Here is a 13188-nt window from a genome sequence, read left to right as displayed (position 1 = left end):
ATGTCCCTAGAGGTGGAGCAACAGACAGGAATGGAGGTGTAAGTGAGGCTTTATTTACATTTGTGTTGAAAAAAGGTATGTTAAAAATGTATAATGTGAACAGACCCTTAATGGCAATGTTTCCCAAACAGGGAGCCTCCAGCTGTTGCTAAACTACAACGCCAAGCATTACCAGACAGCCTGTCAATTCTTGAAGCAGAAAATACTCCTGGTCAGGACCTTCCATTGACATCAGTGCAGCTTTTATTCCAGGCAGAATTTCCACATGGAAATTCTCCTTGGAATCTGCAAATTACTTGTGTGCCATGGTTTTTGCATAGAGGAGTATAGCCTAAGGCCAGGTTCACACTTTGAAATTTCGAGTGTGGCCAGTGCTGACATTGCCGTCCCCATAGACGGCAATGTCTGTAGAGTGGATTCCACCTAAAGAATGGACAAGTTCATTTTCCAGACAGCGGAATATCCATTGCTAAAATTCAGTGGTGTGCACTGTGCAGCGGAATCTCATTGCCAGCAATGGAACTCCGGAACCGAAAATTCCATCACGCCCCCTCCCATAGACTTGTATTGAGGGGCGTGGCCTGATGACATGAGGGGGCATGGCCGACCCCCGCAGGGCACGCACAGCTTTCGGAGCTAAATGTTCCGAATGCAGTCAAAACACTGGACAGTGGAGTACCCCTTTAAAGTTGCAGCGTAGCCCTGGCCTAGGAAATAAAAAGATTCAATAGGTAAGAACATTTTGTTGGTTGGCAAGATGGTTTTATTGTCTTCTAGAAGTGAAGAGTAACTATCTTTAGCATGGAATGTAAGAAATGTGGGAAAGGAATATCACTGTATAGATGTAGTTCTATTGTAGACCAGTCAATGGCACTCCACCAATTTTGTAGTTGGTTAACAATAAGTGATATTAGTCTCCTCCCATGCTAACACTGTACAATATCTGATGTAAGTTTGATATCCATTACAGTTGGCATAGTTTATATGGACATTCTCCTCAGTTAAATTTTATACTTTTAGGATACATTTGTATATTATTGTCGAGAGAGCATTAGGGAGTTCTTTTTCTGAATAAATTCTAATAGCCATTAGTTGTAAGTGTTACTCTACACCATTCTGAAGGTAGTACAGACTGATCCCTTTTAAGAATGTGAATGGGCAGCACTGCTCTGTATACAGACTGTACAGTGACTTCATATAGCAGCTCCCTTCAGAATGACATGAAGCTGTGGGAGGTGTATTCATATTTGGGTTTTGTGGCCAAGCAGTTTGAAAGGATTATCTGCTTTACAATGAGTGAAACTTGGCTTTTTGTGTGAGTGAAACCTCCTGGTATTAGGTCAGTCTCCTCTTGGTTTTCTCTGTTAGTTCAGAGGGTTTTGATACGCAATTTTGAGATTGAAACCTTATCTACAATGCATGGTTTCTAATGGATAATTCTTCTTCATTAAATCTAAGTTTCCACTTGGTTTTTTGTCTGGCAGTTTTTTTGGAAAACTGCCACTGCAGTTTTTGAGCCAAAGTCGGAAGTGGAACCATAAGAGTGCGTTCACACTACAGAATTTCTGTGGAACTCCGCGGTGTGAACTTAACATTAGAGACCCGTTCACACTGCGGGAATTGTTCCGCGCAAAGAAAGAACATGTTCATTCTTTGCGCAGATTCCGCGAGCACTGCATAGCCATCAATGGTGACGGCTCAGTGCCCCGCGGCCCTAGCGCCGAAGTATCTTCGGCGGCCGTCAAATTCAGCAAGCGGAGATTGTGTTAGTCCTTCAATTATGTTTCCCATTCCTTTTGAATACATTTCTAGCTTTGGCTCAAAAACTTCAGTGCCAGTTTTCCAAAAACTGCCAGAGAAAAAACCAAGTGGAAACTTAGCCTTAGTGTCATATAGTCTAAATAGACAATGACAAAAATGGAAAAAAGTAATATTGTAATAATATATTACACTGTTGCAACCAAGAAGACCACTGCTTGTAGCTCCATTTCAGTAGTCAGATCCAGCCTACCACCCAGCTCTTCTCACCATTGACTGCATGTTCCCTTGTTGCTGAGGTTAGCTGGAGCTTAAAGGGGTATTCCAGGATTTTTTTTTATTTGACTATGTTACAGGCGCTGTAAAGTTAGTGTAGTTCATAATATAGTGTCTGTACCTGTGTGTGATGGTTTTCTCACAATTCTTCTGTGATTTTCACCCCACTATTTATTTTTAACAGCATACAAAATGACTGTTGTCTCAGATTTTTCCCAGCTTGCAATGCGGCTGAGACTTGACTCACTAGTCAGCTGATGACAGGGAGCCTTTGTGCTTCAATTGGTGGAGGGATCGCTTGGTGGGAGAAAGATCAATCTGCAACTAATGCAACAGCTGTAGGCACCCTGATTGAAAACCACAGGTCTTTTGAATGGATGCAGCTCATTTATGTTTCAATGGGTGGGGTGGCTGATGTGTGAGAGGGAGGAAAATGGCATTGTGGGATTTGTAGTAAAAAAAACATAACAGGAAACACAAGTTCACAAAATGCTAGCCACAGTGTTATGGTAATCTCACAACATAGTCATTTAGCCCCAGGACAAGCACAGATCCTTCCTAAGCATGTCCATTACTGTCTGCCAGGTACGTACTAAAATCACCTTATGGTGGATAACCCCTTTAATACTAGTTTTGGCAGGTGCGCAAATCAGCCTGTGCTACAGGGTAGTTGTCTCCAACCGGTTTCTCGGCAGTCAATGGGAATACTACATCTTCCAGATTGTGACTGTCAGAGGATACTGGGAGTTGTAGTTTTTCAAACAGCTTGAGAGCCACAGGATGCCGATCACTGCTGCGGCGTATACAGAGTTTTCTGCTGTCAGTCCCCTCACAAGTCATATTGTCAATAACAGTATATTATGTGCTGTTTTTGTTTTACGCAACGTCTTGTGATTTTCTCATGCAACGGCACTTATTCTTATGGACTGTGACTTGACCCTTGGTGACACTGCAGCCAGATGTACAGTGTCATTGAATAGGGATTTATGAACTCCCATTCACTCATTGCATTTTTCCTGTAGTTTTGTGTTGGTTGTAGAACATTCAGTACTTTTTTGGACTCAGACTGCTCTAGGTATAGTGTAGCTGAGGTTTTTTCCCCCATTGACCTCAGCGGTGAAAAACTGCAGTGTTGAAAACCACATGTGAAAACGGCTTGTGCTGATCTTACATTAAATACTTCATATGTGGTTTATGCAGAAACAGTTCTAGGAATATTTCATAGACTGGTTTCTTTAACCTTTTCAAATCCTAGGCTTTAAATGTGCACCAATCTGACAGGTGCTTAGAGGACAAGGCATATGCTCTATTATGGCATATATTGCACTTCTATACATGAGCTAGATTGGAGAGCCCCACCAGCAGCGCAGCTAGCCCATACCTGCATACCTAGCCCATACCTGCATTTCATGGTTGGGTATTTAAATGAATGACAGCCATGTAACGCTACATGTCTCCATCATGCAACCTATTAAAGGTTAGAACCTTAAGCAGACTGTAAAATGAAGGCATTACCATGACTTGCATGGCACCTGCAATGTTACCTCTATGAGAAAAATGTTGCTTGTACCCTTGCAACCCAACCATCGCAACATTGTTAGGCTAAGTTCATGGCCGTTCTTTCCTGTCCCACTATTTTCCCATTATTGCAAACTGATGCAAAGGGATGCCATTAAGTGGCATCCTGTTGCATCAGTTTTTAATCTGTTTTTATCCTTTATTGGTTGCTCACACCTTTTCTGATCATGCTCAGAAGTAACAGTAATGGGTGACAAAGGACTGTAAAAAAAATAAATCCCATTGACACCAATGGGATCTATTTACAGCCTTTTGCAGAAAGGCATTGGAGAATGGGCATTCATTAACAGGGACTGACGTTACGAGCCCTTAGTGGGAGTAAGGCTGGTTTTAGACAGCAGCATTTTATAAGCCAAAGTGAAGTGGAACCTACAGAGAAAAAAAAGCAATAGAAAGATTTGTAACTTTTCCATGGTTCCATGGTTTGGACTCACTCCAGAAACTGATGCAAAATTCTGAGCCAAATACAGATATGTGAAATCAGTCCAAGCAGGCAGCAGTTCATTAACATTCTGTAATACAGTGCACCATCCCTGGGGGGGGGGTGGTGCTGGTCACAGTCATTGCAAAATTTTTGCGTAAAGCGTGTGTTTGTGCAAAAATTGTGACTTTTTAATGTTTTCGCAAGATGCACTGAAGATAATAAATTCTCCCCAAAGAGTAAATCCAGCCTGCCATGTGGATTTGGATGGGGATTGTAAAGGGTAAAATCCTTAACAAGCCTATGGCAAAAGAAGAATTTGTCATTTGCCAGTGGCATAAAATTATACCATATGTGACTCCACCCTAAGGCTAAGTTTCTTGTTTATTTCTCAGGCAGTTTTTGGAAATCTGCCACTGCAGTTTTTATGCCAAAGTCAGTTTTTATGCCAAAGTCAGAAGTGTATTCAAAAGGAATAGGACATATAAAGGAAGGACTTATACTTCTCCTCCCTTAAGGATCCACTTCTGACTTTGGCTCAAAAACTGCAGTGGCAGTATTCCAAAAATGCCAGAAAAAAAACCAAGTGGAAACTTAGCCTTAGGCTATTCGGATTGCCAATTACTAGGAAGATTTTTTGTGAAAATCCCCTTGACCATGTAGTTTATGCTTTAAATCACATGCTCTGCCTGAATTTTCGATTATTTGCAGTGACTGATGTAACCAGACAAACAGCACTTCATTAAAACTGCATTTTGGTTTGGTGGTGTACGCAGGGCAGTATTTTTTTTTTGCAGCTGACAGAAATCCCCCGTCCTGCCGGTCGCCCCCTCCGCTCCCTAACCAGGGAGATTTCTCACTTAATTAGTTCTACTTGCTCGTCTGATTCAACCTAATGTTGCATGTCTAAACATCGCTCCACACAATGTCTCAGGTGCCAAACTGCAGATCGAGTAATATATTAAGGCCAGTATCTTGTTTTCTCTTAAAGGCAGAGGTCGAGTGTTCACCTGCTCTATTCAACCATAGAAATCATTGTAGCCATGTCAGGAACAATACTATTAGATTTATTTAACATTCGACTGTAACCGTTCTTCAAGGATTGCCAATTGGAAGCCTGTCTCTGTAGGAAGGACGGTAATTATTCTACTGAGATGGCCCCGAGTGCTTAAAGTTTGTTGTCACAGCCGATTATGTATCATCTTCAATGAGAAGCACTAAAGAAGTTTGCTGAGAAAATAATGGGTCTGGATAGACAGCAGGGAGAAACCAAGGATCATCTAAGGCTCAGTGGATTATGAATAGAGCAGAGTTTCTGCCAATGTTGATTGATGAGAAGCAGCTCGGGAACTTTGCTCTTCCTATAATGCTAGATCTGATCATCTATACTGTCACTCATTTGGAGCTTTACAGCTTTTTAAGACATGCAGAAACCATGCTGCAGATTCTTGTTTGGTCCCAGTGTTATTTCAATTTAATCCAGCTTCATGCAAACAGTAAAGATGTGCGTATATGGAGCCACCACAAAGAGTCCTATGAGTCCTTTACTACTTTAGATCCTTAGATACTTTGTGTGCACTAGAAGCATTGGGTTGCTTTAAAGGGGTACTCCACTGCTCCAGTGTCCAGAACATTTTGTTCCGAATGTTGGGTGCTGGCTGCAAGGGTCGTGACATCATGCACTGGCCCCCTAGTGATGTCACGCCACTCCCCCTCAATGCAAGTCTATGGGAGGGGGCGTGGTGGCTGCCATGCCCCCCCATAGACTTGCATTGAGGGGATTGATGTGACATCACTAGGGGGCGTGACCGTGATGTCACGACCTCGGTAGCCCGCACCCAGCATTCGGAACAAAATGTTTTGGATGCTGGGACAGTGTAGTACCCCTTACAGAATTAGACAGAATAACTGTGGTCACACACGGAGGCAGGATATCTGTTTACACCTCCCTAAACTTGGTAGCCAGCGATCAGGATACAGATTTTCCTGAAGGCCCATGCGCGTGGGTGAAGTTAGGATTTAAACTTACATAGACAGATTTATCACAGTCTATCAAGCTGATTTATAAAGCTAGTGTATCTAAGTGTATTTTTAATTATACCAACTATTAGTTGACTAAATTCAGGCAAAGGTAATGCATCAAAAATGCCAACTCACATCACACCCCTTTCCAGGAAGACCATGCGCCCTGTCTCAATCAGCTGTGCTCCACCCTGTTGGCTCATTTGGAGTCAAAATTCTGGCACATTATTAATGTTGGTACCATATAGAGCACCACAGAGTTGCATATGTACAGGGACACACACTTCGTTTTAGTTTTTTCCAGTTTTATTATAGCTTCACTTCCTAGGGCACATTCACACTGGGTGCATTTACCTCTTGGACTGTTTCTATATGGGCATTCTTACCCAGTACAGTTCCCTGTGAAGTTTGTAAGTCTTACGAGATTCTGATCTGTACCACAGACAGGGGTCTATAATATACAAACTAGTGCAAATTGAAAAATGCCAGCTGCAACTAGTCAGATAACTTTTTTTTTTTTGTCTAAAAGTGCCCCCGGGATTCAAGATTGGTTGCCGTGAGCAATTCTCTTGGCCCTTCCCAGAATTCCATGCTGGCAGAGACAATATGCTGTAAGTCACATGGTCTCCAGGGTGGCGCGGTTATGCTGCAGTGGGTGCAGGGTGGAAGGGATTTACTGAAAGGATCACTATCGTTGCGGCCGGTGGCAGGATACGGTCAGGCTATTTTCACACAGGGGGATGTCCGCATGGAAAATCTCTGTGCGGACATTACCCTGACCATGAAGCAGCGGCAGAAAACACCGGCGCTTGGACTGCTCGAATATACAGTAGACATGTCTCGTAGACTGCAATGCATTTCCGTGTGAAGTCCGCAGAAGAATAAACATGACTATTCTTTCCATAGACCCCAGAATTTTAATTTCCGCGCCTTTTTAATTATACTTTCCACAGCCAGTTTTGTAAGCCAGGTCTGGGCTCGTGTAGATTTGAGACAAATTGAGGGCTTTGGGACTTTTTATTATAACTTCATGACCACCGCAGAAAAACCACTTGATTTTGACATACGTACACAACCTAAACCCATGTTTTTTTTGTATGTGTGTGTGTGTGTGTGTGATCTGCTCTAAAATCATATTCAGGGTGCGTTCACACTCTAGTAACTAGCAACGGGTTTCCCGCTACAGGAAACCCGCTGCAAGTTACGCTACCGTTCATTTGAATGGGTCCGTGGACAGTCCGCAGATCTGACACTATATCTGACACTATTGCGGACTGTCTGTGGACCCATTTAAATCAATGATAGCGTAACTCCCAGCTGGAAACCCACTGCTAGTAAATGCGTGTGAATTCACCCTAAGATAAAGTTTTTGCTGCTGAAGGAATAGCAAAGCCTGATAGTGTTCCATATTCGTTGGTGGACCCTGGTCATAAGTTTACACTTTTAAAGGCTTGCACAGGATTAGTCATTCTATTTACTGATACTATTTGTGTAGAGTCAGTACCTACCCTGCTTATAAATGGCCATGCTTCTCCTCCTGAGGCTGCTCCTATTCCCCCAGCTAATCACTGGAGATGATTGATTCCTAGCTGGACCTGTGGAGATCATCTGTGTCATGTTCTAATGCATGGAAATTTATGCCGATTTAAGTAGCGTAAAAATTACCTTTTAATAATTCTGTTGCAGCTGCAGATTGCCTACAAATAGGAGAAGCGACAACATCATCCGCTCACATTGAATCAACCTGCAGGTCTACGATGAAGTATTACTGTTTTGCACTTGTCATCATGCTACTGCCAGCAAGCTATTGTACGTCGGTGAAGGCACCAAGGCTTAGAGGACGGATTGCACCAGATAGGAGAAATATTAGACCGAATATTATCCTTGTCCTCACGGATGACCAGGATGTGGAATTAGGTGAGCAGTCTTCATATAGTCTGAATAGGGCTGGGAACACACATGAAGCTTTGATGCAGTTTTTTTTTTGGTGAAAACCAGAAGTGGATCCAACAGGAAGGCGATGTCTTTCCTGTATACTTCCCTTTCCTATGAAATACACTCCTGGTGCATCAGAAACTGTAACAAAAACTGCATGTGTGAAGAGCTGGATTCATGCATAACCTTTTGGAGCATTCTTAAAGGGGTATTCCGGGCAAAAACATTTTATCCCCTATCCAAAGGATAGGGGATAAGATGTCTGATCGCGGAGGGGCCCACTGCTGGGACCCCCCTGCAATCTCCCTGCAGCACCCACATTCTATGCGGGAGCTGCGTCTCCAGTTTCGGAAACCTCCGGGTTTCCGGGACTGGGGACGTGATGTCACGCCACGCCCCCTCCATTCATGTCTATGGGAGGGAGCATGACAGCCATCACGCCCCCTCCCATAGACATGAATGGAGGGGGCGTGGCGTCACGTCCCCAGTCCCGAAACTGGAGACGCAGCTCCCGCATAGAATGCGGGTGCTGCAGGGACATCGCGGGGGGTCCCAGTGGCGGCCCCCCCCCACGATCAGACACCTGATCTATCCTTTTGTATAGGGGATAAAATGTTTTTGCCCAGAATACCCCTTTAACTGTGTTTTAGGGTAGGGTCACACGAAACTGAACCACAGCGTATTTTATGCTGCGAATCCGCCGGTGACCTGACCCATTTTGTGCCTCCAGCTGATGCCACCCCCCCCTTCCCCCACCTCACCCCACCCATGGCCTGGGGCGGGGCGAGGTGGGGGGAAGGGGGGGTGTCAACAGCTGGAGGCAAAAAATGGGTCAGGTCACAAGCAGATCGCTGCAGATCCGTTAGGTGTGACCAAACCCTTAATAGGTGTTTTTACCATGTTAAATTTGTTTGCGTCCAGTTTCTACTTTATATTGACATAAAACACTGTATACACAGCATTTTGCTTTGTGCCTGTTTTTTTAATTTTTTTATTTTCTTGTGTGTTTGTTTGTTTGTTTTTGTAATTTCTAAAAAAAAAGTGCCCTGAACTTCACATTAATTATGTGGCATTTCATACAAGCGTTTAAAAAGGTTTAAAAAAAAAATAATAGCATGTGTAGCAGGCCTATTTTCTATGGATCTATAAGGCTAGATTCACACTTTGGAATTTCTCCGGCTGGACATTGCTGTCCCCATAGACTCCAAAGTCTGCAAAACGGATTCTGCCTGAAAAATGAACAAGTTCATCCTTTTTGGCGAGGGAATTTTCGCAGCCGAACGCCTGAAATACTGTAGTGTGCACTGTGCAGCAGATTTTTGGTTGCAGTTTTTGTGGCAGTTTTTCTTTAGTTCTTTTAGCCAAAAAAAACTCAATAAAAAACTTCCACAAAGGCTGTGTTTGACACCTCACATAGCTTGGTGTCACAAACACTGTTTTTTGTTTTGTTTTTTCTTTTTTGCAAAATTGATGCAGTTTTTGTGGCCGTTTTTTGAGCCAAGGCCAGAAGCACTTTCAAAAGGAAAGTGAAATATAAAGGAAGGATGCTTCGTGCTAGAGCCACTTCTGGCATCAAAAACTGGACTGGATTTTTGAGCATTGGGGGAGATTTCTCAAAACTTGTGTAGAGGAAAAGTTTACCAGTTGCCTATAACAACCAATCAGATTGCTTCTTTTTTTTTTTTTTTTTTTTAAAAAGGTCTCTGAAAGATAAAAGAAGCAGTCTGATTGGTTGCTATAGGCAACTGGTAAACTTTTCCTCTGCACAGGTTTTATTAAATCTCCTTTAGGGTATGTTCACGCTTTTGCTGCTGCACAAGTCACATGCAGACACAGTTTTTAGAGCTTATAAAAGACCCCACACCTAGAGCACGTTGCACTTTAAAGGGGTAGTCCAGTGGTGAAAAACTTATCCCCTATCCTAAGGATAGGGGATAAATTTGAGATCGCGGGGGGTCCGACCACTGGGGCCCCCTGCGATCTCTCTGTACGGGGCCCCGGCTCTCCGGCCAGATAGCGGGTGTCGACCTCCGCACGAAGCGGCGGCCAACACGCCCCCTCAATACATCTCTATGGCAGAGCCGGAGATTGCCGAAGGCAGTGCTTTGGCTCTGCCATAGAGTTGTATTGAGGGGGCGTGTCGGCCGCCACTTCTTGCGGACGTCGACACGCCCCCTTCCCACGGGCTGTCGGGGCTCTGTACAGGAGATCGCAGGGGGCCCCAGCGGTCGGACCCCCCGCGATCTCAAACTTATCCCCTATCCTTAGGATAGGGGATAAGTTGTTCACCACTGGGTTCACCACTGGACTACTCCTTTAAAGCCATGTTCACATGGCCAAAAATGTACAGAATGTTAGCTGGAAAATATGGGAGGACATTGCGCACATTTTCTTGATTCTGATCCATTCAGACTGCTTGGAAATGCACCGTCTCCATAGACTCCAATGCAGAAATATTTATTTACAAATGAATGGAGCCCTGAGGCTGGGTTCACACTGTGTAACATTTTTCAGTTGTATTGTATTTTAAGTTGCAGATATCCTGCGAAAATGCGGACACGTTTTATTTTGCGGCTGCATTTTACAGATTATGGCCACATTTTCCAGGCAAATGGGTACATAATATAATATATGCTTCAAATTTTTATGCAGTGTGAACCCAGCCTGAATGCATTGTAGCTAGTAAACCGGATGACTGTAATATATGAGATGCAGATCTTAAGATGGCGGACACATGTACATGTCTTATACATTAGCAAAGAGTATTATTTATTTCAGGATCGTTGCAGGTGATGAACAAGACCAGGAAAATCATGGAAGAAGGAGGTGCACATTTTATCAATGCCTTTGTGACCACTCCTATGTGTTGTCCATCCCGCTCTTCTATGCTAACTGGGAAATACGTCCACAACCACAACATTTATACGAACAACGAAAACTGCTCCTCCCCTTCTTGGCAAGCCATACATGAACCTCGCTCCTTTGCAGTTTATCTCAATAATACAGGATATAGGACAGGTAAGGTGCATTAGTACTCCTGCTAACCTCCCATAATGGTTTTTAGGACAGATCAATGGAAACTCCGATGTAGGGTGCAGACTGATGACAACTAGGAGTGTAAAGCATGTGAATTATATGGGGTATATAAAGTAATTGAATTGTATGATGGAATTTTACCCAAAATCCTAAGTTGTCCCCTCTGTGGGTGTCTCAGAGATTTGTATCTCAGGCACCTCTATAGTGTCCTAGGTTAAAAGGGTACTCCGGTGAAAAACTTTTTTTTTTTTTTTTTTTTAAATCAACTGGTGCCAGAAAGTTAAACAGATTTGTAAATTACCGGTACTTCTATTAAAAAATATTAATCCTTCCAGTACTTATTGGCTGCTGAATACTACAGTGGACATTTTTTTCCGTTTGAAGCACATAGTTCCCTGCTGACATCATGAGCACAGTGCTCTCTGCTGACATCTCTGTCCATTTTAGGAACTGTCCAGAGTAGGAGAAAATCCCCATAGCAAACATATGCTGCTCTGGACAGTTCCTAAAATGAACAGAGATGTCAGCAGAGAGCACTGTCTTGTGATGTCAGCAGAGTGCTCTGTGTTTCAAAAAGAAAAGGATTTCTGCTGTAGTATTCAGCAGCTAATAAGTACAGAAAGGATTAAGATTTTTTAATAGAAGTAATTTACAAATCCAGCACCGTGTCTGTGGGGGGGGGGGGGTGCGGCCCATAGACTGGTTTGAGTGGCATTGGGGCCGCTCTGCCAGTGGTTCGTTCCCCCCGTGGGAGCTGGTGTCGTGACAGTGGTGGTCGCTGCCCAGTGCTACGCCATTTTATGCTAGGGACATTAGGGACCCACTCTAAATAGGTGGCCTTGACGTGGCGAGTGGGCTTGTACTTTTAGATCAAAAATGTATACTAACAACCTGTTAGTTTTTGATATTATGCTGAGAAGGAATCAGATCATTATACAAGATTGTAGATGTGCGACCATGTCTGTTTCTTCTACCCGAATTCTAATTTACAAATCTGTTTAACTTTCTGGCACCAGTTGATCAAAAAAAAAAAAAAAAAAATGTTTTCCATCGGAGTACTCCTTTAAATAAGTCTTTCCTTTCCCATAAGAGGTGAGTTTGGGGTTGTGCATTGGGTAGACCATGCTTTAAAATAGGGGAGGAAGGGGTTCATGAGGTGGGGTCCGCACTCAATGAGGGTTTTTATACACATTTTTCTAAAGCTACAATTAATTTGATAAACTTTTTATTTGTAAAAATTGTATTTTTTAAAAAATTTGGAACTCTCCATAAATTATCCTGCACCATTAAAATAAAAGTAAGAAAAGTCCCATTAATGGTCGTCTTGAGTTGTTAGTATTAATTTAGTCATCTTGAGGATTCCGCACAGCTTGCCAGCAAAATACTTTCTTATTCTCATTGTTTCAGTCTTGTCCTGAACTTTGAACCCATGACAGAGCTCTCATTCTTAAAGAGATAGCATTCATCAGAACAAATCTGCATTCTGTCACGGATGCATCAATGGTTCCCTTGGTACAATAATGCAATGGGTATTTAATAGGCTTGTAAGTATTTTCAGCACTGAATAAAACAGGAAATTCCATGTTAATTGGAAAGAGATTTATAAGAAGGAATCCTGCATGTACTATGATCTCCTGTGGGATATTCATCATTTCATGGATTTCCCTTGAAATATTTACCAGAAAATCATAGATTAGTTATTTGGAACCTTAATCGTCAAGAATGTAATTATAATATTTTTATTAATAAAAACATGCTAAACAGTATGGGAGCAGATTGAGCAGTTTTTAAGGCTATGCAATGGTTAAGGCGGTTTTACCAACCATACACACTGATGACATTGCACCTGAATATTTTAGGAATATCGGCTCCGTCGGGGACGGTTTTTAGACGTAAAACTGACGTTGGGCGTTTAATGCGTCAAAAACAATGGCAAGTTACTGTGCAGACACGTTCCCTAAGGATATGTTCACACAAAATGTCAGCACCATATCTTTGGAAATCTAAAAGTATACGCATCTTGCTGATCTCCTGGCACTTCCATGATGAGACCCCTCTGGTTCTCCGCTGGTCTGTGGCCACCAGCAATGATCTGTCAATCACTGCAGCCTGGGATGTGACTGATCATTGCTTGGGGGAAGTTAACAGAAATCGGCAGGGGA

The 13188-nt window shown here is 42.9% G+C and overlaps 1 protein-coding gene across 2 annotated transcripts in view; it reads left to right on the top strand.

Moving 5' to 3' along the window:
• Positions 1-13188, top strand: part of SULF1 (sulfatase 1) — a 142230-nt gene that overhangs the window by 59984 nt on the left and 69058 nt on the right. For both annotated transcript variants that reach the window (XM_056522117.1, XM_056522118.1), the window contains exons 4-5: positions 7742-7972; positions 10769-11008. In XM_056522117.1, the coding sequence (XP_056378092.1) occupies positions 7813-7972; positions 10769-11008 (400 nt within the window). In that variant the 5' untranslated portion in view covers positions 7742-7812. The remainder of the gene's footprint in view (positions 1-7741; positions 7973-10768; positions 11009-13188) is intronic.

This window comes from Hyla sarda, chromosome 5 (genome assembly GCF_029499605.1).
Source record: "Hyla sarda isolate aHylSar1 chromosome 5, aHylSar1.hap1, whole genome shotgun sequence".
Lineage (NCBI taxonomy): Eukaryota > Metazoa > Chordata > Amphibia > Anura > Hylidae > Hyla > Hyla sarda.
The sequence above is the reverse complement of the archived record's forward strand: the minus strand, read 5'-3'. Positions and strand labels throughout refer to the sequence as shown.